Source organism: Delphinus delphis, chromosome 6, assembly GCF_949987515.2.
Source record: "Delphinus delphis chromosome 6, mDelDel1.2, whole genome shotgun sequence".
Taxonomy (NCBI): domain Eukaryota; kingdom Metazoa; phylum Chordata; class Mammalia; order Artiodactyla; family Delphinidae; genus Delphinus; species Delphinus delphis.
Genome location: NC_082688.1, coordinates 19941328 through 19969200, shown reverse-complemented (window position 1 = coordinate 19969200; position 27873 = coordinate 19941328). Strand labels below are relative to the sequence as shown.

At 48.6% G+C, this 27873-nt stretch overlaps 1 protein-coding gene across 3 annotated transcripts in view; it reads left to right on the top strand.

The window, feature by feature from the left end:
- Positions 1 to 27873, top strand: part of ZNF618 (zinc finger protein 618) — a 184753-nt gene that overhangs the window by 73561 nt on the left and 83319 nt on the right. For all 3 annotated transcript variants that reach the window (XM_060014279.1, XM_060014278.1, XM_060014277.1), the window contains exon 2: positions 22420 to 22463. In XM_060014279.1, coding sequence (XP_059870262.1) covers positions 22420 to 22463 — 44 coding nt within the window. The remainder of the gene's footprint in view (positions 1 to 22419; positions 22464 to 27873) is intronic.

Here is a 27873-nt window from a genome sequence, read left to right as displayed (position 1 = left end):
CTGTATCACAGAGCTGAAAGGGAGACACCGGCGGTCATTTGGTTATCCAGGGGGACAATCTCAGAGGCCTGTCCCTGAGACAGGATCCCCAGCCAGGTGGTCCTTCCCGTTTCCGGTGATGGGTCGCACCCGATTCTTCCCTGCAACCCGTTCATTCTGTTTTGCATGGCTCTGGGAAGACCTGCCCCCTCCTGTCCATGGTGCTCTAATCCTTGTACCGTTTGGGGGATTAATCTCTCCTTTGCTCTTCCAAGTGGACCTGCAGTTTTCCCACCTTGCCCTTCACTCAAACCATGTAGGTAGAGTGTCTGATTCAGAAGAGGGGCTCAGAGACGGTTTTTAGAGTGAAGGAAGGAAGCAAGCTCGTGCCCATGGGGCTCTCTGTCCTGGGGCCTTTTAGTGAATCCTTATCTACTGGTGGGTTGGGATCATCCATGGAATTTGGGAATCAGAGCTGGATTTGAACCTGGGCTTCTCCACCTGAGCAAGATACTTAATCTTAGTAGTTCTCTGTTTCCTCATCTGGACAGTTCAGATGCAGAATACCTACCCTGCAGCATTACTGTCAGGATTAAAAGAGGTGATGTGTGTAAAGTACTCAGTCAGCGGGCACGCACACAGTGAACACTGTGGCGCCAGGGATTACCGTACCGTCACAGCACTGACGTGATTTCCGGGGGACGCCATCTTGGCCTTCCTCAGTAGCAAGTTCCTTGAGGTGTCCATCAAGTCCAGCACAGGACTTGACACATAGACTCCTTCTAGAACCTTCCAGTTCCCATGGCCACATGCCGCCTCTGATTATTGACTGTTGAACAGAACTGAACTGAATGGAGAGTTATGGCCTGTGTTACAAAGCTCAGGGTCACATCCCTGGTTTGGGACCAGGCCTGCCACGTCTCCCTGGCTGCTCTCTGTGGCTGGAACCAGCCCTGATGTGGAGACTTTTGAGCAGGTACAAGGTCTCCCAGCCTTTTACAAAGTGAAAACAGCCAATGATTGTCTGCACTAGAAAAACAAGTGCCGTGGCTCTGTTTTTGTTTTATTATAAGTGAAACTTTTACTCCTCCTCCTGCCCCTTGCCCCCCTGCTATAAAAACCCACAGCTGCCTCCAACTTTTGAAGGCCTTTAAATGGGAGCCCTGGAACAATGTGGGGGAAAAGGGTGAGTCCAGGATGCCCTGTTGGCCGCCATCTTGTTGCCCTTGACAAAGAGCAAAGACAAACGGCCATTTGTCTTCCTCTCAGCCAGTGGCAGAGCCGGGCAGCTTGCGTGGAAGGAGATGCTGTGGCCTGTCCAGGAAGAGCAGCCTCCCCTGCCCCTCATCTTTATTGGATTTCAATGGGTCTTTCTGCTCTGGGTCATATGTGCAGTGCAACCTCATAAATGGTGCAGTGGAACTTACGGCTCCCTTTGTACAGAGGGCCTCAAGCACACTCCAGCGCCGTCGTCAACCCTGAGTGGGGAAAGTGCAGAAAACCCAGCAGAACTCACTTGTCCCAGGCAGCCCTGAGATTTGGAATATGACCATTCTTGTCTTGTAGGCACAAGCTAGTCAGGAAGTGGAGTCGGGAAGGAAAGCAGACACTGCCTTTTTCCCAACCCCATGGCACTCGAGTGGCAGCCTTTGCCTGCAGACCCAAATCCTCACACTTTTCTGTGGAATGTTTCAGGGCTTTAAAGAGAATTGCTGAGGCCCCCTGGACCTCACGGCTTTGCCGTTGTCAGATCAGAAGAGGGATCTGAGAAGGCGTGTAGCCTTGGGAATTGGAAGGTTCTAGAAGGAATCTGAAAGCCCTCTCCTCTCACCCTGAAGCTGAGATGTTTTCAGACAACAACTTACTGGATTAAAAGGACACATGCCATTTCATCAACTGTGGTTGCCACTTAAGTGCCAATGGTCTATCCACCTAATTTTGTGCTCTGTGCCAGGCACTGTGCTAGGAGCCAGCTGTGCTGAGGTGAGCAGATGGGAGCCCCTGGCCTTGTGGCAATTACAGGTGTTAACGACTTCAGAAGGCAGTGCCCTCTTATGGATAAAGTGTGTATACAGAGTCAGCTGTGTGTAGTGGAGTTATCTCTGCACTTACTGGCTTGGATAGGGAAGTGTGCTGTTTTTCTACATTCTGGAACTAGGGGCGGTTGCTATGAGATGATCCATTTTCCCCCTTCTCCCCAAGATGGGAAACTGGAGGACTGTGGGGCAATTGATCTCTGCCTATGTTCTTAACCTCAGAGTGGCAAGATCAGGCTTGAATGCAGGCTCTCTGGTTCCCAGTCCAGGTGTTGTGCTTGTATTAGATGGAATGATGGAGGAAGAGGCCCTGGAACAGAGCTAGGCCACTGCAGTGGCCATGACTGCACATGAGGTGCCTCGCTTTTGACTTCTGCATCGGACCTTCACTTTTCCACATGGAGGTAGCTTTTGGTTACTGCAAATTGCTGCCTGTATTTGGAAAAAAATCATTAGAGGAGCAGTTCCATTGCCACCCAGATATGAGGGCTGGGTCTTCACAGTGAAGTCCCATGGAAGGCAGGAAGGGTCCTCTGATGTGAAGAGAACCTTTCTCTCCCTCACTGTCCCTGCAGACCCCTTTCCCCTCTGTGGTCTGGAGACAGGAGTGGTTTGTACAGTCCCTCAAAGCCATTTGGTTCTTCCTCCTAGCTGATTTCTCTGCATCCCCATCACAAGGTCATCTAACTTGAATGCCTCTGTTGTCAGGGTGCTCACTACCTCTCAATTGCCCTCTTTCCCTGGAGGAGAACGTTCCTCTTCATCCTGAGCTCAGAGCTGCCTCCCTCTGACTTCTGTCCCCAGGGCCACAGAACTGTGTGTTCCCCCTGCACAGGACCACCCTACTGTAGCGAAGGCAGGTCTCTGGCCTCACACAGCCCAGCTCTGTCAGCCACCACCATGCTGGCTTCCACTGGGGAGAATACTGCCCGCTGACGTGTAAGTGTGTCACTGCCAATAATAGTGCAAAGGCTCCAAATCCGAGGGCCTTTCTAGGATCGTTTCCTGATTAATTAGGTCAGCGTCTCCAAAATCAATTTCCAGTGAAGTCGCGCCGCCTGGTAGCGCCCTTCCCCGCCCAGCCGGGCGAGGGAGCTGGCGCAGAAGACAATTCCCTGGCCTCTGGCACGGTTCAGGCCTTGTCTCTACCTGGGAAGAAAGTCACATTACACATCTCTTCTGTGATTATCCTGACTTTTTATTTTATCTGCCCTCCCCCTCAAATCTTCCATTAAACCCCCGTAGATCCTGCTTCAAACAGGCAATTAGACTAACAACGTAATTATATCCCTCAACGCTAATTGTAACTGGTTTAGGGGAAAAACAAAGAGAAAGGCTTCAAAATCTCTGGAAACTGAAAGCAGCTGTTATAATTTCCAGGTATTTCTCGTCCCTGCGTGTTTCTTTGAGAGCCCTGGTTGCTGGCGGGCTGGATGTCCAGAAGCTCTGCCTTTGACCCAGATCACCCTTAGGGCAAACTCCGGCCTGTTTCCACTCTGCTTTGCACAGTGCTTGTGGCATCCTGTTCCTGTCCTCCTGTGCTTTCCTGTCCCCCTCTGCTCCCTCTGGCTCTCATTTCTCTGACTCTATCTCGACCATTTTTATACTCTTAGAGCCGCTGAGAAAAGAATGAACAGGCGAGGAGGTTGAAGATTTGGGGGAAATGACATTTCTTCCTGCTCTTGCCAACGTTCCAATGTCCCCAGTAACTGTGGGCCGCTAGTCCGTGTGATTCTCCCTTGGGGAAGCAGGGGAAGGCTGGGCGGAGCTGGACCTGGTTCAGGATTTGAACCTACTGCGTGACAAGGATGCTGTAGAGAGGCATCACCTGCCGCCCTGCCCGTTCTCAGCATTTTCCGGGTCTTTTCTCCGGGCCAGGCCCTGTGCTCAGAGGTGAACAAGTGTTGGTCTGTGCCTGGGGGCCGCCCATGGCCTGGGGAAGGAGGCAGGCAGGTAGGTAATGGAGCAGTGGGGCCATTGGGAGGAGTGTACATCAGAGGGGATCCAGCCCTGCCTTGGGTGGCTGCAGGGAGATGGGAGGTGGAGTAGGGCAGGGTGGGGATGTTGAGAAGTTTCCGGGTGGAGGTGATGTCTAAGATGAGACTTGAAGGATGGGGAGGAGAATTAGCCGGGCAGTGAACATCGGGGGTGGGGGGGGCAGCTGCAGGAACCCCGGTGTAGCTGGAGCATTCGGCGTGAGGATTGCGGTGGCGGGAGCTGGGACGGAGTGTAGTGTTTGCCTTGGCAGGAGAAGGGGAGCCTGTGAAGGGTTTAAACGGGAGCGACAGGGTCCTATTTCTATCTTATAAAAACTCTGCGGGCTACAGGTGGAGGTTGTTGGATTGGAGGACCTTGAATGGACGCTGGAGCCCCGTTAGAGGCTTTTGAAGAAAGCCTGGATGATTTTTCTTGAGTGCTGCCTTCCCAAGTGTCTACACTCTGTGATGGGGATATACTCGCTGTGTTGTGTGACTTTTAACTTCTCTGAACCTCCGTCTCCTTGCCAGATTAAGATGATACTCATATTTACCTTTCCGCGTTGTAGGGGGCGTATGAGAAATAAAGTCTGTAAAGGTTCTGTGCTTGACATAGCATAAACATCAAGGTGGTACTTTTGAATAGGGAGGATGTACCAGCGTGGCCTGGGACACTTTTCCGAAATACGCATATCCCTCTCCCATTAACTTGCGTTTCCAGAGGAGGGGAAATGGGGCAATTTTACGTTGATAGACTCCTCTGGAGAACCCCAGCAGCACACGATGGCTCTTCAGTTATCACGACTTTTCTCATTTCTGGAGTCGAGTCCCAAGCCTTGGCCTCTTGCCTCAGAACAGATTCCTGGTTCTGTGCCATTTTCCTTTTCTCAGAAACAGGGTCTCCCAGTTTGATGAAGGAATGTGCTGACGGCGTTTCCCTTAGGGTAGATGTAATGCATGGTGCCCCTTCAAAGCCTGGAGTGGAGACTTGGTCGTCTTTCAGACAGTGATGAGCTTGGAACCCCGCTTTCTCTCAGTAAATGTTTTCAAGCTTTCATGACACCTGGTTTGGGCCATGAAATCCCAGGTATTTCGGCCCTGGGTTTGCCATCAGTTATGCGGATGGGGTGTTTTCATTAAAATTTCCATTAACTATTTGTTTCATGTTTTTAAGCCAGTAAGCAATTTATAGATTCATTAACTTTTTACTACACTTGTGAAGCCAGGAAAAGGGCAGAAAAGGAAATGAAATATTTGGTGGCCCTTGAGTATGGAGGCCGAAAAACCTGGATGATTAGAGCTGGTCTGAAGGAGTGTTAGGAAGGGCTGAGATCTTCCAGAGGAATATCTCCAGATATGAGGACATATCTGGAGACTGGAATATCCTGGCAAGGAGCACCACCCCTTTCATTCCCCTCTCCCTCTTCTCCCTTCTCCCCAGAGCTGATCCATCCTTTTGCTTGTAATACTGATTATTTTTTCACCAGATGGCTGTCCTCCCTCTAATGACACACCTCCCCCAGGGAGCTCACCACTTCTGGGATAGCTATGCGGCTCTAAACATTATTTCCTTATGTTGTGGTGCAGTCTGACTCCTTATAGGACTCTTATTTCATATTTTTGGTGGGGGAGTTAGGTATGGCACGATGGTTGAGTGTATGGGCTTTGGGGCCAGACAAGCTTGGGTACAGATTTGCCTACTAGCTGTGTGATTTGGGGCAAGTAACTTTACCTCTCTGAGCCTCACTTTCTTTATAAAATCACAGTAGCGTTAGGAACTCTGGAAAGGCCCAGGAAAGTGGCAGCAATATTCTTCACTGTACACGTAAGTGGTGAGGACAAAATGAGATGGTTTATTAAAGAAGCCCACCTTCTATTCATATTCCAGACTGTGCCATGCGGCTGGACTACTCATCTCTGAACATTCTCACTTGGATCCAGTTCCCTACAACAGCAAGTCACTTTGCCTCTCAGGACCTCAGTTTCCCCAGTTCTAAAGTGGATGAATAATCCCTAGTTAATGAGGATGTTGGATGACTTCTCACATATTTAATGAGCCTTTTAGAGTCACTGGCACAGCGTAGTATCTCAATACACACTAGCAGTCGTATAGTTTTTGTGGCTGCAATTACGTACAATATAAAAACATCACTCTCAGGGTCTACTGTATTAAAAAGGCAATAGGCTTAAACATTACCTCTCCCAAGAGCCTCTTAGAGAAAAGCTTAGTGCTTAAAGGTACTCTCCAGGTCATCTTGTTTTGCTCCGAGGTGGGACTTGAATGCGCTGAGTGCTTCCCAGTGGATTGGTGTGTACCTGGGCTCAACCACCATGTTTGCTTAAGTGGCTACATCCTCAGAGGACAGAGTGTAGATGCAGGTCTTTGTAGAGTCACAGGTCTTCAATCTGGAGAAGGGTAGCATGCCAGGAAATCTCCTTGTCTAGACTACCTGCCTTTATAGATGTGCAGCATGGGTCTTTTAAAGTATAGTGAGTTTTTCCTCAAAAGCAGTAATGATAGAAAGCTAATCAGAAAGGAGGGGAAAAAAATCATATATTTTTGAGCCATCCAGGGCTGGCGCTTTTCAGTATATATATATTTTCTGTTTGTTTTTGTTTTTTGCGGTACGCGGGCCTCTCACTGTTGTGGCCTCTCCCGCTGCGGAGCACAGGCTCCGGACGCGCAGGCTCAGCGGCCATGGCTCACAGGCCCAGCCACTCCGCAGCATGTGGGATCTTCCCGGACCGGGACACGAACCCGTGTCCCCTGCATCGGCAGGCGGACTCTCAACCACCGCGCCACCAGGGAAGCCCTTTTCAGTATATTATATATGTGCAAGCAGTGTTTCTGTAGTTATATATGTAGTTTTGATTCTGTTCTTGTCATTTCACTTTAGTACGTAAGTGTTTTTCACGTAGCTCTCCACCATTCGTAAGCCTCCATTCTAATGGCTTTGTAAGGAAATATTTATTTACATTGTTGTACATATAGGTCGTTCCCTAGTTTTTATTATAAATAATGCAGTGGACATCTTTGTACATGAATCGTTTTCTTTCTTTTGTACAATATGGATAGAATTTGTTCCCCAACATGGTCAAAGGACATGAGAGCCGGTAAGTTGGTTGTGACAGTGTGCCAAGTTAAACTTAGAGAAAGGCAGCAGTGGATGTGACAGCTGAGGGCACACCACTGCTTTGGAGATTCTTAGAAGAATCCCATTTGGGAGAGTTGACATGGCAGAATGCCGCCTTCTCATCCTCTATCTTAGCTGGGGTCGGTAGCTGATGACCTGTTTTATTTGCCCAAAGACTTTGGGCCGAGCCATGAACTGGTGGCTGAAATACTGATTTTTACATGCCTGGCCTAAAACATACATTCAGTGCCCATGATTGCAGAGTCCCACGTCGGGCTTAGCAAAGGACTAGGCCCGATAAAGCTACCACTTTAACTTTAGAGACTTGCAGATTGCATTAAAGTACATGTGACCTCACACATTTTACTTCCACTCTGGGCCTTTATTTTCCCTCTGTAAAACAGGCCTTCTGGCTCTCAAGGCTGTGCATGGATGAGAAAGTACTGTATTTTGTGCACTGAAAGTGTTGCCCAGTGAAGTCAGTCAGGAAAGAAGATTCGAGCTTACTTTTGAATAAAGTGTTGCTGGTTGCCTGGTACAGGGTACCAGGTAGACTGCTTTGGGTAGACTTCTGAGAATCATACAATGTCTTTGAATGCCTCCTCTTAACTGTTAAGTCATTTGAGCTTCTGTAGTTTTCCAGTTTTAATTAAATGTAGGCGTTTTCTGTTTTCTACTGCTTTGGCTGTCAAGTTTGCTGACTGTAGATGTTGTGGTGGGTTGACCTTTTTAAATGAGTTTAATGGAGATGGAGAAATAATAATGATGGTAACGGTGAAGACAGTGGTAGCTGTTACTTACATAGCACTTAGTCTGTGCCAGGCACTGTTCTAAGTGCCTTACATATATTAACTTCTGTCACTTAATGATTTCATTAAATCAGTTCATTTCGTGAAAGAGAAGCAAGACAGGGGATCTTGCAAAGGAAGACTGGAGCCAGAAGACGGAAGGAGTTTGGTATTTGTCCTAGAAGAAGACTTGGGTTTGAATCTCGGCCCTGCCAGTAACTAGGAACTTTGGGCAAAGTCCCTTAACCTCCACTCCCTCCTGTCCGAAGTGGAAATCGTGGCTCCTACCTTGTAAATAATTAAATGAAGTAATGGATGTAAACATCCCATCAATCAGTAAATAAAAATGAGGCATCGATAGAAAGTGGTATTCCTGCCCCATCCCACACTCGGCATTTGGGGAGCCTGGGTCATTTTCTCCTTTAAGAATACTGTGTAGGTGCTTTCTGCCTGATGGGCTATGTGGTAAGCTCTGGGGAATCCAAAGGCATGACCCCTGCCCGGGGAAGATATATGGTCCAGCTGGGAAGGCAGGTCATAAAAGGATGACTGAGTGTACCGGCTAGTTGATCGATACTATTTGAATGGCTTGGGCAATAAGTGCTTTAAGAAAACAGGGGAGAGAGATCGGCCCTGTGTCTTGGGGAGAGAGGAAATGGAGCCTTCAGTGAAAGGGAAGGGCCCTTCCTTTCTTTGCAGAATGTAGTGTGAAACTAAGCCTTCAGCCACAGCCAGGACACAGAGGGACACGGGGTTGAGTCCGTGCCCTGTGAGACAGGAACGCTCCTGTCTTTTATGATACAGTTCAAGAACCACCAGCATGAAGTGTCACTGTGGATCTGGAGTGGACTTGGAGGTGGACACAGTCCTGGGACGCTCGGAGTGTTTCCCTTGCAGCCCGCCCAGCTGGCATCAGACTTGGCACCTCAGAGCCTCCACTCTTGATCCCCTTGAATGTCCCCTTGAGTGTTCTAGATCTGGTCAGGAGATGATTCTAGAGTGTGCACCGGGTGCTTGGGTCTTCTGAGTAACATTGGGGACAACTAGCTTTCCACATTATGAGTTTTCTGTCAATAGTAGATTCTCAGCAAAGGCCAGAAGCAAAAATGTGGTGGAAGGCCATTCAAGCATCCCACATGTTGGGGCACTGGGACTGGAGGGCCAGGCTTCCATTTATCAGATATTCAGGGTCCTTTCAGCCCTGAGCTGTGGCTACTGGATATTGCAGAAGACGATGCAGGTCAAGGGAAGGCAGTCCTTGCCTGTGAGGAAGTTACAGTCTAAACACGGCAATGGGACCCAGGTGGACCCTGTGGTGAGCTGTGCAGGACGCTACCATCAAGTGGTTTCAGTCCTCCAGGAGTGTTCCGATCTGAATTGGTCAGCTATTGGTTTGACCTCAACTCCATCCCTTTCTTTCCCCTGTGTGCTCTGAATTGCAAGGAACTACATTTCCCAGGTGTGTTTGCCCTCTGGCCTTCGGACAGTTTAGCCAGAAGGATGCACAGCAGGGACATAGGAAGGTGGGAAGAAGGGAAAAGCCCTGGGTATTTCTCCCCACTCGTTCTCTACCTCCTATGGTGTTTTCTGTGTAGCTCCAGCCCCTCCCTCTCTGAACCACTCCCATTGGGCAGCTCCTGCGAACTGCCCCGACTCTGGTAACACCAGTCTCTCTCCAGGCCTGGAGGTGGTAGCAAAGCTCCTCATGGGCTCATCCACGGTTGCCTTTCTGCCCCCTGTGTGTCTTCTCCACTCAAATCCCTGTGTTAAATTGCCTCTACTTGAAAGACCTAGAGTGGCTTGTCTTTTTCTGGCTCAGACCCTGAAGGATGTACCACCCAGATCAGGCCCCATAGAGCCTTTGGCTGTTCCCACCCTGAATAATCCCATGGAAGCCATGGTAAGATAATGGCTGCCCTAATGAATTCAGGTACCAGATTTTTTTTTTCCCCTGCAAAGAAAACAGAATTGTAGAATAATTTCAAAATAGTCTGGCTGTCTAGATTTCTCCGCGGGTGGCCATTGGGATGTGTAGAATTACAATCTTTCTTTTCTTCGTGGGCCTCTCATTTTGTAGGATGATGGGTGCCTCCTTCCTTTCCAACTGTGAGAAGGACTATTTTGATTTTTAAAAAAATTCGTGCAGTCATTCTCCCCCTCCCCCTATTTGCCTGGGCTGTTGATCTTGCGATATATTTATAGAGATCGTGGTTGGCTGACCAGGAGTTATTTTGCAATAGGAATTTGTAAGATTTCTACTTTGAGCATGTGTTCCAGACTTTCCTTTCTTTAAAAAGAAAAAATCTTTCTTAGAGCATCTACTTTGCCCTTCTGTAATTATTTCTTTTCACAGCCAAAGTAAGCCTTGTGTTTTGCACATAGTTTTTTTGTGTGTATTTCTTCTGTCTCTGGTCTTCTTTTTTATATATATATAAATTTATTTATTTATTTATTTATGGCTGCGCTGTGTCTTCATTGCTGCGCCCAGGCTTTCTCTAGTTGTGGTGAGCGGGGGCTACTCTTCATTGCAGTGTGCGGGCTTCTCATTGCGGTGGCTTCTCTTGTTGTGGAGCATGAGCTCTAGGCGCACAGGCTTCAGTAGTTGTGGCTCGTGGGCTCAGTAGTTGTGGCACGTGGGCTCTCAAGCACAGGCTCAGTAGTTGTGGCTCACGGGCTTAGTTGCTCCGTGACATGTGGGATCTTCCTGGACCAGGGCTCGAACCCGTGTCCCCTACACTGACAGGCAGATTCTTAACCACGTGCCACCAGGGAAGTCCATCTGGTCTTCTCTCTTCTTTGGGGTCTCTTTTTACTCCAAATTTTAAAAGACCATGGCTCCTTCTTCATGTAGGAAATGTTTTTGCAAATGAGAATGTGGTGACTGGAAAATGGGTGCTTTGGGGATCAGGAGACCTCTGTTTCTCTATCTGTAAAAGAAGAGTGTTGGACTAGATTAGTGAGGGCAAGCATGCTACTGTCCCCAGCTTTACCTCGCTCACTGCAGACATCAATAATCAGTCACAGCACTCTTACTAGCTGAGCTCTGATACGGCCCCAGAATCTTTCTCAACACATTGCCCCAGGCAGCCATGTCTAATAGATGAGAATTGGCGCTGAAAAGAAAGCCTGTTTGCCATTCTTGGACTAGATGATTCCCTGGACCCCATTCACATAATGGTTCTCTAAGTATTGGCAGTACGATTCCTTTCTTCTTTAAATCAACTGACTGACCTTTATTACACTCCATCTGTGTGCAACACAGCCCTGGACGCTGTGGAGCCACAGAGGAGCTCTAAAAAACTAGCCACCCTCAGGGAACTTGCAGTTTAGTTGGGAGCAAGACTGCAGAGAGCGATGATGTTCCCAGGTTTGCCCAGGCACGCCCTTGGTGCTGTAGGAGGTTGTCCCTGTGGTCAGGGAAGGCTTCTTGGAGCAGGACCTGGGGTCCAGCCTGTCAGAGGGGAATGCAGTGTAGGCAGTGGGACAGCGTGGGGAGAAACAAACAACAGGGCCAGCAAGTTTCAGAACTAGGAGGGTCTTCAGAGCTCATCTGATCAGAACTCTCCGTTTATAACTCAGGAAACTGAGGCTCAGAGGAAGAAAGGGACTTGCCTGAATTTTAGTAAATGATAATTATATAGCTAAAGTTTAATAAATGATAAATCATTTTAATAAATGATAATTATTTTTATAGTTAATACTTGTAGAGCACTATATGCCAGGCATTGTTTTGAGAGCTTTAATATATTAACTGATTTAGTCCTAAGTAACCTTGTAAGGTGAATACTATTATTTCTCCTATTTGACAGATGAGGAAACTGAGTCTCAGAGGGTTAAGTGATTTACCCAGCGTCACATGGCTTGTAAGTGGTGGAGTCAGGATTTGAACCTAGGCCATCCGGATCCAGATTCTCTACTGGGAACTACTAAATCCTGTTGGAGTCATCAGAACATGTTCTTGTTTTTTTTTTACTGTATTAATTTTACTCACCACCACCAGTGGAATCATAATGACATCATCCAGATCTGTGCTCATACAGTACTTTTAGCACTAGCTGAGAATGTTAACAGACTTTATATGTTTTTATTCTAACCAACAGCTGTGTTTCGTGGGGCTTTTTCTGTCTGTTTTACATAGGAGAAAACTGAGACTGCGAGAGGTGATGTGACTTGAGGTGGGTCACAGAGCTAGTAAGTGTCCCAGGCAGAATTTGGAGTCAGGTCTGCTGGACCCCAGATGTCAGAGTTGGAAGGTTTCTGAGACACTGCCAGCCCAGCAGCCTCATTGGACGGGTGGGCAAATGGAGGGCCAGACATTGCCTCTGCCAGCAGTCAGAGGGGGTCTCCTGGCATGGGGGACTGCTGCTCCTCCCTGAGGACTGTCTGGGCACGCCCGCCTCACTAAGCCCTTTACCTGGTCCCCTTGAAGAGGTTTGGAGTTGCCCTTACTTGCTGCCTTGTTTAAAAATACCTAAGGGGTTGACTTTGAAAAAACTCTGTCCCCCAATTCCCCAATCCTGGAGTTCACTAATTTGAAGGTTGCAACCCTCTGTATTCATAATATGGTTTTTTTTCCCATGAAGCAAAAAAGTTTTTCTTTTTTACGCCCCACCCCCACCCCCAACTTCCTGCTGATCTGAAATGAATATTTATCATGTATTTAATGAGTAATCTGAGTCTTGGCTTGGTGAGGCTGTACCCAGGACATGGTTTATGGCTGATCTGGTTTTAACTCGCTCCAGGCGGTTTTCCCTGGAGTTTTCTGTAAAATCATAAACCTGGAGAGAGAATTTTTGTGGAATCCAGTCACGTGACTCGCTCTTTTGTAAATTGAGAGATTAACTGTGTGATGGTTAAGAACTGAGATGCATTTCTTTTTTCAAAAGAAAACAAACAGAGCAGCATTTATGCACCCAGAGGAGCGTGTCCTCTTCTAAAGATGGGGAAAGTCACTCGCCAAGGTCACCCCTCTGGGCCTTGGAGCAGCATGGCACTGGGTTTGAGAACGTGAACTTGGAATCGGAGTGTCTGCGTTGGAAGCCCGGCTGAGCCTCTTCCCGGCTGTTCCAACACCCTGCAAGCTCTGGGTCCTCGCCTGGACAGTGGGGCTGGGAACGGTCCCTACTGCTTAGGGTGGTTGAGGAGATTAAATGAGACGGTGCCCACGATGCCTGCGCCCCGGGCTGGCATACAGGAGGTGCTCAGTAGATACTGGCCTCTTGGGATCGCTGGTGTTGTCCCCCTTCGGGGCCCCTGATGCCCGACTAATAATACAAGCTGGCGCTATGTGGATGTAAAGGCCCCGCCCTAAGTGTGAGACTGATGAGCTCACTTCATCCTCACAGCAGCTTGTGAGGTGGCCACTCCCATCATTCCCATTTTACAGAGGAAGGAAGTGAAGCACTGAGAGGTCAATTTACTCGCCCAGGGTCCAGCTAGCAAGTGGCAGAGTTTGTGCTCCCGCCTGATTCCCAGTGACTACCACCCTTGCTGCTGAGGTCCTTCACATCTCTCTTCCTCAGTCTTGGAGGCTGAGGGCTTTTTGACTGCTGGTCCTGGGGAGGGACTATGGGCTCCCGTTGTGGTCCCATCCAGCGCCCTGGGATGAGAACGAGTCTTGCAGTCCGGGTGGTGAGTCCCACATGGCAGCCCAGGGGAGGCACCTGCCCCTCCGCTCTGAGCCAGGATCCCACCACTTCTTCTAAGGCCCATGAGTCAGGCCTCAGGGGTGGAAGTGGGTTCACCTTTCACTCCTGGCCCTCTGCACACAATCCCAGGCTGACAGCATTCCTCAGCAGCTGCAGTGGTGCATTTATTTTTAAACCTTTCACTTACTGAGCAACTACTGCATGCCAGCTCCACCCTGGGTGCCTTCCAAATGCTATCGCAGGAGATCTTTGTCACTCCCAATAGCTCTAGGTCCTGGGGCTTTCTCTCCTCCACTGCGGTTCCCAAAAGCATCATCTCTTCCCTGGAAGATGACAGTGGCCTCCGTGTTGGGCTCCCTGCCTCTATACCGCAGCCAGCAGTTGCTTCCAGAGGTGCACATGCCTTCTGGGCAGCCTGTGAGCCTTGGAGTAAAGCCGAAACTCCTCAGCCTGGTTTACAGGTGCTCAGTAATGACCAGCTGTTGATGACGCCAACAAAGACGACGATGATGATGATGGTGATGATGATGGTGATGGTGATGATGTCAGTAATAGGGTCCTGCTCCAGTCCACGTGGCTGCCCACCAGAGAGGAGAAGAACCTGCCTATACCTGGAAACTCGTATGAAACAGACAAGGCATGTGCTCGTTCCATTCCCAGGAAGCCTGGTTTATTTCTTGATACTTGTCCTCAGATAGCAAGGGCTTGGGGAGGGGTCCCGTAACCTAGAGGAATAAAGACATTGGTCATTTCCCACGGGTTTCCCTTGTGGTTGGAAACATGGCCAGTCAATGAGGGGCCTCCCTCAGCCTCTGGGCTCTGGCTTGGGGTCTGGTCAGGAGCTCCCTGTGTGAGCCTGGCCATGTCCTTCCTCCAGAGGTGGAGACCCTCAGAGAAGTCTCCAGCCCTGCGGGGTTCAGGGACCCAGGCTTCCCAGCTTGGCAAGATGGCATCCTTCTGCTTGCTCACCGGCACCCAGCTTGTGTTAGCTCCGTTTGCATTAGATTTCGCATTCCCACTGTTGGCTGGGAGCTCTGTGTGCCCTGTTCCAGCATCCTCCCTCAAGAAAGCCCTTCCTGATCCTATAGTCTCAGTGGATCCTGTTGTTAAAGATGCTCATGGAACCCAGGACTTTGTCTTCAGAGCATGTCTCTCGGTTGGCAATTACAAATGGGTAGCATGAAATAAATAATCGCGGCCTGTCTCCCCCACTGTTCTCGTTGCTGCTGTGTCCCCAGTAACTTCCCTGGTGCCCAGTACATAGTAGGCACTTAATGGGTAGTATTTGGGTGAATGAATAAGGAACCATGTCTGATTCATCCTAGTATCAGTCCCCCAAGGCCTTGCTCAGAATCACACATCTAGTCTGAACTCTATAAATACCTACCGAAAAATGGTGTCAGCTACCTGGGTTCCAGTTCTTTTAACCCAGAGTCTTCTCTGGTAGCCTCCACTCCACCCCTCAAGCTCGGAACCACTCCGTCAGTGGCTTTGAGTAACCATGTTCAGTTGGGAAAATAAATCCAAAAGTAGAACCAAGTACCACAAGCTAGAACCATATCACTGAACGCGATCTAAGAAGCAAGGTCTAATTAGGGAATTTATAACAGATTTAGTTCCCTGGGAATGGAATCCTCTTTTAACTTGCAAAGCTTTTGTTCAGTGTTGGTACAGTCACCCTTCGTGGATGTGTTCCATGAACACCTGGTGTGTAAAAGTGGGGACTACCTGTGCTTGAGTTGGGGCCCAGTGGTTGGATAGGAAAACAGTTTATCTACATCGTTTGGGGGCAGGTTTGATTCGTTTGTTCTAGAGATGAAGGGCCAAGTATGTAGAGGAAATGGCCATGGACTTGGGGTGAGAAGACATGTGTGAGCCCTGGCCATGCCATTGGCCAGCTGTGTGACCTTGGGTACGTCACTTGGCCCCTTGGGTGCTTGGTGAATTCTTGGTCAAAGGGGATAAACTGCAGTGTCTTCTTCACGGGGTTATTGGAGGATTCAGTGCAGTGTAACAATCTATAAAGTGCTGTGCTGATGATTAATATTCTCATGCACCAGAGAGACGCCATCCATTTCTCTTGGTCCAAGATTTTTGGAATCTTCCCTGATTCTTTTTTTCATACCCCACCTCCAGTTCGTCAGCAAGTCCTATTGGTTCTACCTTCCAGTAGACTCAGAACGCAGTGTTTTTCCTCAGTTCCCTCACTACCACGACCCTGGTCCCAGCCACCTTCATCTTTTTCCTGGGCTGGAAAAAGATGGATCTTTTTTCCCATCCTTGCCTACGATCTGTTCTCAACACAGCATCCAGAATGATCTTTTCAAAATGGAAGTCAAATTACATTTGACTCTGCCCGAACCTTCCAGTGGCTCCCCAGAGTAAAAGCCAAAGCCCTTCAGTGGCGGTGAGGCTCTTCCCCCCCCTCCCCCACCTCTTCTCATCCTTGCCTCACTCTGCCGCAGACACACTGGCATCCTCTTTGTACGTTGAGCACACCAGGTACACTCTTGCCCTTGGGTCTTCCCACTGGCCATTCCTTTTTCCCTAGTCGCCACATGGCCAACCCCCTCAACTTCCATTGTTTACCCAGTGACACCTACTCTGATCACCTTATTTAAAATTGCAGCCCACGGCTCCTCCCTTGGCCCAGCATTCTGATTCTTCCCTGCCCTTCTCTATTTTTCCCCCCATAGAACGGATTACTTTCTAGCATACTATGTATCTTACTAGTTTATTACTCCTAATACTACCATCTGCCCCCTCTGCATATAATCACAGTGAAGGCAGGGATATATCCCAACTGCCTAGAATAGTGTCCGGTGCATAGAAGGAGCTCAGTAAATACTTGTCAGATGAGCGAATGACTTTCTTCTGACTTGAGTCATGTATCTCAATGGAACAGAAAGTTCAAGTTAAATTTGGGGGATCCACTGGCTGTTGGAAAGGAAAGAGATACATAAATGAGGTTTGAGTTGTTTCAGACCCACTTGTCCTCCTCCCAGTAAATAGTAGGGGACATAGAATCATCTTCTGGGCAGGTCCTGGGGCTCTGGTAGGTGCTTCTCGAAGGTTCGGTGCCTCCTGCAGGCCTCCAGGTCAAGTGCACTTGGTTTCACTCACCACTGACGCTGAGCATCTTCCTGCAGGGTCAGTTATACCAGTTGGAAATTTAAAACAGAATTTTTGTGTTCAAACTAACATACATACATATATATGCAGTACACAGACATATTTTGGAGTAATATGCATTTGGTACTTGTGGATATAACATTCATGTGAATTAGTAAGAAAGAAAATGAGATTTCAAAGACGTTTGAGCATGCAGAGAACGTCCCTCCTCTCCCGGTTCACGTTCACTCTTCCCTTCCAAGGGTGGAAGGAAGCCGAGAAGCAGTGAACACTGGGGATTTGGAATTGTCCAGTAGTGGATTTGAGGCTGTCCACCCAAAGCCAAGCATAGTGTTGAACATATAGTAGGCTTTCAAGAAATGTCTGTTGAATGAAGAAAGGAGTGATTGATTATTTAAGATCAGTTGTTACATTTTATCCAAGTATAATTGCCAGTGCAGTTTATCGTTCATCTCAGCAACCTCTCGGTATCAGTATTTCCTGAGAAATAATAATTAACGGATTCAACCTTATTTGCTGAATATTTGTGCCAGACCCTGAGCTGGGTGCTGGAGACATCGCCACGTGTAGGATGCGGTCTTTATCCAGGAGGAGCACAGTCTGGGAGGCACAGGCCTTCCAGGAACTGTGGTCCCCATCCCATAGAGCTGGTGAAAGGCACTGGTGGTGGTGAGTTAGCAGTGTTGGGAGAACAATGAACAGGGACTAATCAGATCTGCTGGGGGGAGGGGGAATCGTTGGAAGTCTCCAGAGAGGAAGCAATGTTTGTGTTGCAGTGGGGGAGGGAAAAGGCAAGATCCTAATTATACCACCACGGAAATGTGCTGCCTCAAGTCCATCCTTGGCTTGACTAGCTGATGCACCATCTTGGAGATGCCCACTCCACCCTCTCAGAGCTCCGGGTCCATGAGCCCTCACATTTGCAGTGGCCCCTCGGCCTCCCTGAGCCTCTGGCTCCGCTCTCTTATCGCAGAAAGACATTTCATTCTTCGAGATCAGGCAGCCAGGACCCAAGGAGCTGTTTTCCTCCATTGTGCAAGCATGACAAATCATTAATTTTTGATTGATTTGCTTAGAATTATGGGCGTCCCAGCATTCTTTCCGCCGCTGAACAGCTGTATAACAAATGAATATATCAGTGTGCACAAAAGATTGGCGATCTAAGAGAAGCAATTACATTGGCCACCCTCCCCCACTCTCACCCCTTCCCGGGCAATGAAGGAAGGAAATTTTTACCAGAAATTCCTCAAGTGGCTTTAAAAAAAAAAAATGCCTTTTTATAATTGAATTAAGTCTTTATCTCTTCATCTTTTGCAGCAGATTTCCAAGCACACACCAGTTCCCCATGTGCTTGCTTGGGTTCCATCCATCCAGGAAGAATCTTTAATAATGAAATTTCAACTCACAAATTAAAACCAAAATGAAAAAAGGAAAAAAAAAAAAAAAGGAGCAAATTCTACCCCTCCTTTTTGCTTTTTTTTTTTTTCCGGTCGCTGCTATTCCTTTAAGATTTTGGAACAGTACCAGTGCACTAAATGTGACCTCCATAACTTTTAAATTAAGAATTTATGCTGGCTTGAAATTTATGAAATATTTCAGCATGAAAGAAAGCCTTTTTCCCTCAGGAAAATTGAGCAATAAATCACAGCACTGCGGATTTACTGCCCTAGAGCCAGCGAGAGATAGGATTTTTTTTTTTTTTTGCTTCATTCTGAAAAAAAATGTAATCATATAAGACAGCTTAGCTGCTATCCTCCCACTCTCTAGAATTTTTAATTTCAGCTGTTTCTGCTTGGATTTATTTCCAATATTCCTGCTCGGCTTTTCAATTTCCTCAGTTATTAAATTTTAATTCAGTGCATTAGCATTTAAATTAAAAAAGGGTTTATTTTATCGAAATCGTTGGCCAGCCCCCATCCCGTAGCACACGAATTGCCTGTTTCTGCCATTTGCACAAAATGTGAAATGCAGCTAATGTCTTACAACTTACATTTGCACAAATTTAGAAATAAAATTTCTGGGTTTGGAATAATATTTTCTTTCCAAGAAAATCCTTAATAAGAGAATGGAAAAGAACAACTTAACGTTCATTTGGGAGGGAAGAGGAGGGTCGAATGAAACTAAAAATAGCCTTGCCCAGGTCCTGAGAAGAAGCTGGTGTGTTAGGAATGGATGGGGCTGGGAGAGGAAGCAGGTGCCCTTACGGGGAGTGGGGGCGGGGTGAGGGGGGGGCTTGGATACCTTTACCCCCAGCTGTGTGAAAGTGAGGAAGAGGACCTCTCATGAGTCCACTTCCCCCACCATATTTCATTTACCCTTGAGGGGTTTGGTTAAGGTTGGGTCAGCTCCACATAGAGTATCAGAGATGAAAAGGAGGGGGAGATGATTGGATTGAACTCTCGTGCCTCCCGTGCCTGTTTTTACCTATGAGAACCTCAGGTCCAGGGAAAGGAAAGAGCTTGCCCAAGGTTCAAAGTGAGACCCAGACAGAGCCAGGCAGAAGCTGCCTCTTCAGGAGCACATGGTCCAGTGGCAACAGCAATAGAGTTTCTGTTACTTCAGTGGTTACTACACATCCCTGGCCTGCTTAGTAGTTTACCTACATAGCTGCATTCAGTATCATTCTGACCAGCCCTTTGGAGAAGGCCTCAGGGCTGTGGGGTCTGGTAGACCTTCTGACTTGCAGCCCAGGATTCAGATCAGGCCCGGAGACAGGCTGGGAAGACTCCTGGCTCAGTCCAGGCGTGGCTCTGCCTCTTGCTCGTCTGCTGTGTAATCTTGTACAAGTCACTCTGTTTTTCTGTGCCTCGGTTTCTTGGGCCCAACTGGCATATTGCCATTTTGCAGATGAAGAAACTGAGGCCTAGAGAGTGCAGATGAACTGCCAAGGATTATATAGCTTGAAAATGGCAGACCCAGGACTTGAACTCAGACTTGTCTGACTCTAAGCCCTGTGCTCTTGAACTTTGGTTTAAATTGAGAATCAGATCAGATTACACTGGGTAAAGGTGAGTTTGTGGTTTGGGATGAATTGCATGAAATTGCTGGTAGTAGACCATTTGGGCCTAGGAAAATGGCAAAGTCAGCTTAATTCAAACAGTAGGGCTTGCTCTGAGATATTTGTGAGGACACAGACAAAGCTGGCCTGGCACCTTAGGGATCTCTACAATGAGAATGGGTGTCCTGAGCACTGTGGCTGGGGGGGCCTGAGAGGCTGTCCCCTGTTGTTACGGTGGGTCTGGACTCAGCCAGGCCTGAAGGCTGAGATTGACAGGTGCTGTGATATTGACACATGCTCTCTTGGGCATCTCTCACTTGTGCCCATTGTCCATCTCTACCCCCCTTCCCATATCTACTTCTCATCTCTGCCAATAAACGGACATTTCCCACCCTGCAGGGATGAACTCTTCCCTCCAGCCATCTCATTTCCCCAGTTGTACCATCTAGGCTTCTACAAAAGGATTTGTTTGGACAGCTCTTTGAAAATTTTCAGCATTTTGTCTTTGTTTTATAAAAATGGGTGGAAAACAAAAATGCATGTAGCTACCAGTGATAAGAAGCTCAAATATCATAAACACAGTGAAAGGGAAAATGGGTGGAGATGGTCAGATGTGCCTAAAAGAGAGACTCTTCTCCCCTACCCAGTCCCATGTTCAGTACGCTTGAACTGGTCAACTCTGTGAAATTGTGAAGGAAAAGGACAAAAAAAAAAAAAAAAAGCATTAAAACAACATTAAAAGAATGTATAAAATTCTAGAAATACATGCCTGGAGTTCAGTTTGCAATTTGAAAGGCTAGAGATCATTGGGGATTTTACAGTTTTTTTAAGCTCTCTGGGATAGAATTTCCACCTCTACCACTTCTGCCTCTTCTGATATGAGCATTAGAACAACTTCTTCCCATTCGCTTTCCATACAAGTTTGACGAATGCAAGATGTTGGAAAGAGGCTGTAATTGATCGTGTTCTTTTGCTCCCAGTGAAATGATTTGCAAACCATTTTCCGCTTTCTTGTTTCCTCCATGGAAATAATTCACTGGCATCCCGTTAACTGCTCCCTCCCAGGCCTCACGTTTCTACCTCCCTGTTTGTCCTTCACCTTTCCATTTCCCTCGTGTGGGCAGTGGAGGCTGTGTGTGTTCACCCCGTTTCCCGATTGTCCCTCCTGAGTGTTGGAGGGAGATAGAATATTCCAGAGCTGAGGAAGGTGGGCATTGGAGTTGACCCAGACCTGGGCTTATAGCCGTGGGATGTTGGATAAATGCCTGAAATACTTAAATGGGGCTGTTGTGTGTGTGTGTTGGGGAACCCATCAAGAGGATTCGGTGAGAGGTGTTGAATGCCCACACGCTAGCGCCGGGTGGGAAGTTAGCTCAGGGAGCGAGTCTGGGGTACCCGCAGGGGCCAGGCCGTGGGGTGGGAAGTAGGCAAGAGTGGGTGGTGGGGACTGTGGTGAACCAGGTATGTCAGCTTTAGCTGACCAGTCGTGTGGGACTACGTGTTGCTTTCAGAAGCTGAAATCTGGCTTTCTTGGGGGTGAAATGCCTTTATTTTGATATACTGACTGTTTAAATTGAAGTCCGCCATCTGGGTTTGCCAGCTTGCAGCTTCTCGAAAGCACTCATCCAAAGGTAGCTGCTGCTGTTTTTGTTGTAGGTCCTCAATCCTTCATCTGCAATCCTGAAATTCGAAAAGCTTGAAAACAAAAAGATGTTTTGTAACTGGTTAGGCGGCAGAACTTGACCTGAAGGGAGAAGAGGCTAGTGCCCGGTTTCGTTTAGCCCACTTAGGGCTGACTGCATAAGTTTTACTATAGAAATATCAACGTGCTTGAGTACCAGGGCCTCCCCAGACCCTGCCAGGGTTATTTCAAAATAGAGAACACATGCGCCACATTGCCTTTCTAAAATTGGAAGGGTTCTGAATTTGGAAACACATGTACGCTAGAGTCTTGAACCTGCATTATTCTAACTGTGATTACCATTATTATTAACGTTTTGACAAAGCTGGGGAATGCATCTGCAACCAGGGGTGGTGGAGAACCCAGGCGTTTTTTCCATGTCCTTGGCGTCCTCATCGAGGTCCCCCCAGCACTGGCCTAGGAGTCAGGATCCCCGGGTATTTGTCACGCAGTCCTCATGAGACATCAGGCAGCTCCCTCCTCTCCCAGGGCCTCAGTCTCTCCATCTGAACCAAAATGTTATGATTTCTGAAAATTCCATTTGGTCAGCCTTATCTTCCCATCACCCAGCCCCAAATAAAAGAGATTATGAAGCAGTGCTCTCTTGCCTCATCCTGCTTGCAGGGTTGGGGGACAGACTATTTTAACATAATAGGATTTTCCCCCTCCAGTTGGTAGGAATAAATCTTCAGCTACTGTTTCACTGGAAATCCCAGCTGAAAATGAAAATGGTGCAATTCAATCTCAGATTTAGTTGGTTACTTACTTTTCACTGAGTCCCCAGGGCTCTGTGGTTGCTGGGTTTGTGTTGGCAGTGGGTGCTCAGTTGGATTTAAAGGGCCAAGCAAATTGGGGTGGGGGGGTTGGCTGTCCTAACTCCCTCTTACCACTGGGGGCAGACTTCTAGCCTGGAAGAATGGAGTAGGGCGTTGTGGCTGGCTCACCCCCTCTGAAGGCTGGTGTTTGAGCGGGAGCTTGGTAGGGTACAGTGGGTAGAATCTGTGTTTTCCTCTTGGCTGATTTAGGTGTTCTGGGTTTCTTTTGCAGGCTGACGGAGCCAGTGCAGCTGGAAGGAAAAGCACGGCAAGCAGGTATGCTCCGCCTCCCCTGCTGCCTACTGCACCCCCGCGCCACCCCCCGCCCCCCGCCGTCTTCTTCGCCCTGGTTTCATGACTAACAGCTACCTCTCTGTGGTCATCACCTTCCACCTGAAAGGATGAATGGTCCAGGCCAGCTCCGTTTGTTGAGAAGTATCCATACTTGCCTGGAGGATATGAGGTTGTGGGTAGCACTTTCCAGCCCCCCTGGTGCCCTCTCTGGGCACCTGTAACTGGAATCTAAGGATGACTCAGTGCTGAACTGGCCTTGGCCGCTCAAGTTGGGGGAGACTTAGGGTGAAGTGCAAGGCTGGGCAGAAGAACCTGGGCTTGAATCCCGTATCTCGGCTGCTGCATCGTGAACTCCAGGGACGCCCATCCTAGTCTGGAATTCATCGATACTGCTTGGGTCCTGCGCTCGTATCCTGAACCCATCCCTCCAAAGCAGGAGGATGGAATATTCTGCTTAGCCAGACCTCTCCCTTGGAGCTGGCAGGAGATGGGGGAGAGGTGGTCCCCAAAGGAGAGCTGGGCTGTCGTTACCAAAGATGGGGGAAGGCGATGCTGGACAGGCCCATGTAGTAGACATCCACCACCGGGGGCGCAGGCAGGCACTTAACCTGGTGTAAATGTTAGTGTTCCTGCTGCAGTTCGTTTGGTAGAGCAGAGCTGCAGTGGCCAGATGACCTTTATTTAGGGTATTGGAGGCAAGAAGGCAAGGGACAGACTAGAGAGACGGCTCCCCAGGCCACACCCTCAAAATCTAGAACAGGCTCTGGGGTTACCTACTGGAGCTGGGTGTGCCAAGCAGAGGCATTTGCCCTTTAGCACATGGAACACTAGTTCTTCAAATGTTAATAGGGGTTCTATGGCCAAATAAATTTGAAGGATGGTGAGTTAAACAAAGTCAACAGATTTCTTTGCTGTGGAACTTTTCCAAGCATTTCATGTGCTGGTGTGTTTGCTTGATAGCATCTGAGAGAGAGAGAGAGAGAGAGAGAGAGAGAGAGAGAGAGACCGACCAGTGTTCTGTGCAATGTGCTTTGGGAAACCAAGAGCGCAGAAGAGTAAGGTGTTCAGCCCTGTGTTTCAGGGAGATCACTATGGTCCCCGTTTGCAGGAGATACCAGGCTGGAGGTCAGTGTGTCCCACCCAAGCCATCATGGCCTGGCTTCCACCCACCTCCCCAGTCTCCTCGTATGTCTCCCCCTTGCTCAGTCTGTTTTAGGTACCCTGACCTTCTCTTATTTATCTAACACTGTAAACCAGGGGTCGCCCATTTTTACCTAGAAAGGGTCAGACGGAAAGTATTTTACACTTCACAGGCCATAGGTCTCTGTGGCAGCTTCTCAGCTCTGCCAGTGTAATTCGAAAGCAGCCATAGATAATACGTAAATACACAAGTGGTCGTAGTTTGCCAGCCCCTGGCCTGAGAGCCTTTGCAGCTGCTGTTCCTTTGCCTGGGATGTTCTTTTCCGTGATCTTCCCATGATTCGTGCCCTTTGATCCTTCAGGTCTCAATTCCATCCTCCCCTCTGAGAAGCCTTTTCTGACCCCCTCTGGCCCTGCCTGTGTCCCTCATGGCCAGTTTATGCTCTTCAACTATTCCACGTATTTGTGTACTTTTCTCTGCCTCTTGACTGCCAGCTCCAGAGGCGGAGGCCACGTCTGTCCTGTTCACTGCTGTGGGCTGGCCTCCAGCCGGTGCTCAGTGAGTGCTTATGGGATAGGTACAGTGAGTGAGATGGGAGAAGATGCATGATGTAGGAGTCAGGAGTGTGGGCTGGAATGGAGGGCTGCACAGCTGGGCTTGGGCCTGGGAAACTGGACAGTGACTCACGTGGCCAGCAGTTGCCCAGATCCTTTGTGTTTCTCTCCTGGGCCCCTGGTAGTGGAATCTTGTGTAAGAACAGTGTATGAGGCTATGGCCTGCGGGGCAGTGGGAGTCCCTAGACTGGCAGTGCCTGGAAGAGTTCTCTGGATCTGAATGTCAGGACTGGAAGGGGCCTTGGGCTTTGTCAGGTTCCCCTCCCCGCTCCCAACCCCCTTCATTGTACACATGGTGAAGAAAGGCCCTGCTCAGGGTCATGTGCTGAGTGAGTGGCAGTGCCAGGCCTTGACCCTGCCTAAGCCAGTGCTTTCTCTACACGGTGATGCTGTACTCAAGTGAGGGTCTAGCCAGCCTCCCCCACGGCCTTCTCGTGTTCATTGAGCACCTGCTAGGTCAGGCCCAGACTCAGGTGGATTAGATGCTAATTTTTTCATCCGGCAGATATTTGAGCATCTGCTGTGTGGCAGGCACTGTTCAAAGTGCTGGGTCTGCAGCAGTGAATGGAGACAGATTTCCCTCCACTCCTCATAACTTGTATGTGGATGTGGTCCTTGCCCTCACTCTCCAAGGCATGAATCTCTCCCATACCAGCATCTCTGCCTCGTGATCAGAGGACAGCAGGCGGGTTTCCCCACAGTGCTCATAGGTGCCTGAAGGTCTGTTTTGAATCTTATCAGCCCAAGGCTGTAGTGAGAGGGAGAAGAGTGCTGCGATAGATTAGAGATGCTTGCCCCGGTCAGGGGAGGCGGGAGGTGGCATGGGTGCCATCTCTTTGCTCTCCCTGTTTAACCTAGGTTTGCATGTACTCAGTGATGGGGCCCCATGTTACTACCACAGTGCCAGGATATACACCAGGAAGGGCCAGCCCAGACCTCAGTGTGTTGACTTGAGATGTAAAGAAAACATTTCTAATAATAATAATAACAACGACCATTTAGTCAGGCTCTGAGCTAAGTGATTTACATTTATTAATTGATGTAATCTTTATCACAGCTCTGTGAAGGATGCGCTTATGATTCCCACTTTACTGCTCAGGAAGCTGAGGCCCAGAGAGGTATACAGGCATCAGGCTGCCCAGTTGGAAGTGAGCTCCACAGCCAGGATGGCTGCCCAGGTCTGACTCCTCTGATGCAGATGCCTCACCGCTGTGCCCTCCTGCTTCCCCGTAGGAAGTGATCAGTTTACAGAGGTTAGAGGAGCCTGTTAGGGGACCAGGGCTGGGCCATAGGCTGGGGGCTCGTCCAAAAGGCAGGACCTCCAAAGGAGCTCACAAGTGAGTTTATACCGATTCTGTCCTTAAACCTAACAGAGCATCTTTGAAGGACCAAAGCAGCATTATTGTGGAGCGACCCAGCATTCAGTGTGAGAAGTGCTGCATTCCAAACGTCTCTGGACATTTGTCCGGAGAACATTAACATAGTCCTTAGCTGACGCCACTGGTGAATTTGACCCCAGCCTTGGGTTAGACTGGCCAGGTGGGGTTTAGAGTTGTAGATACTTGATGGAACGTTAGACTCATGCAGTTCCTGTTTCAGATGGGCAGACAAAGACCCGAGGCTCCCTGAAGTCAGTTAGGCTGGATGGCCCTGGTCGGGACTGACCTTGAGGGACCTGTGACCCTCTGACCTCCGCTCCCTGCTCCCAGCTGTGCCGCGCATGCTGTGTTATCACACCAGGGTCTGCTTTCGTCCCAGCGCCTTCCTTTTGGCCCGGAACACCTAATTTTGTTCCTTCTCCAGAGGGCCTCTGGCTAAACCCCAAAACCAACAGCCTGGGCTGCTAAGGAATGAGTGTCAAATTGAGGGGGACAAGGAGAGGTGGTGTTTCTGATCTTAGGAAACAACTAACTGTGGTTTGGTTTACTTCCCTGTAACCCAGCCTGGATCGATTTTACAAGACCAGTGATCCCAGCACTTGAGGTTAATGCTAACCTAGTGTGCAGGTTACAGATCACGTAGCACAGCTGCAGCCAAACGTCACTTATTTTGAGAAGCGTGGAGGCTGCGGGGCCTTAACTGTGGAAAATTCTAAAGGAAACGCAGTTTTCATAATCAAGTAAATGCAGCTACAGGCTTGCTGTAATGAAGAAGTATGCCCTTTTTTTTTGTCAGTTGAAGGTTTTCAGAGCTGGAAGGACTCTGTAGATAATCTGGTCCAACCCTTTCATCTGGAGATAAGACAGCCAGAGAGAGAAGAAGCCGAGGGACTCACTTGTTCACCAGGTGTACCAGTTGCCCTAACAAGTGATCAGGATCTTCTGGACAGGGACATTGGAGTGGGGGAGAAGGTGATAAGACCAAGTCTCATTCATTCATTCCACAAACACTTACTGAGTGCCTGCTAAGTGCTAGGGTGTGACCGAGGTTCTGGAAATACAGTGGTGAGCAAAACAGAAATCCCTGGTCTTGTGGAGCTGATGTTCTAGTGTGAATGGAGGAGACATAATAAATACTGAAAACACATTGTATGGCATTTGGTAAAAAGTGCTGTAGGGGGAAAGCAGGGAGGGGGGTTGGGAGAGTCAGGAGGAGTATTGCATCAGCAAGAAAGTGACATTTGAACAAGGATTTGAAGGAAATGAGGGACTGAGCCAAGCAATCATTTGGGGGAAGTGCATTCCAGGCCGAGGGAACAATAGGTGCAAAGGCCCTGGGGCAGGAGCTTTCCTGGAGCAACCGCAAGGAGGCCGATGTGGCTGCATATATGGCCTTGGAGACTTTTGTCAGGACTTTGGCTTTTACCCTGTGTGAGATGGGGAGCCACCGGGGATTTTGAGCAGAGGAGTGACATGATATGCTTTGGTTTTAAAAGGATCATTCTGGTTGCCAGGAGGAGAATAAACTGCAAGGGGGCAAGATGTTATAAGACATATTGCCAAGGGTTCAGGACAGGCAGGACCTTAGAAGATAGGCTTGGAAGGGAGTTTCCAAAAGGCCCTTTTTTTCAGGCCTGAGGAATCCATTTCAGCAAAGCATTGTGTAAGTCCTGCATCCAAAATGCACAGCCTCCTGCTTGGTCCTGGGAGAGCCCGAGTGGAGCAGCATGGCCTCTGTGGCTCCCACTCTCCATGCCTGGTCTGCTGGGCATCTAACTCACCCTCTCTCTGAACCCAGACTACCGGGGTTCAGATCCTGGCACCATCCACTTCCTGGTTGTGTGACCTTAGGCTAGTTACCTGACCTCAGTTTCCTCATCTGTAAAATGGGGATTATACTCATACCTCCCTCGTAGTGGTGTTGGTGAGGATTAAGTGCAGTAATAATGATATGTCTACCCTTAGCACAATGCCTGGCCTATAGTAGGTGCTCAATAAATGCTTGCTTTTATCACCACCATCACCACGATGCTGAATTCCATTCCTAGGAGGAGGGAACAGTGGGTGGCAATTGATTTCTTTTTTTTTTTTTCTTTGTTGGAGAGGAAAGATTGCTTTATTCAGGAGGCCAGCAACCTGGGGAGAAGATGGACTCGTATCCAAGAACCAACTCCCAAGATTCTGCTTGACCATGAAAGTTTTTAAAGGGAAAAAGGGGAAGTTAATCGCAGTTAATCATTTGCGGAGGAGGTCAGAGT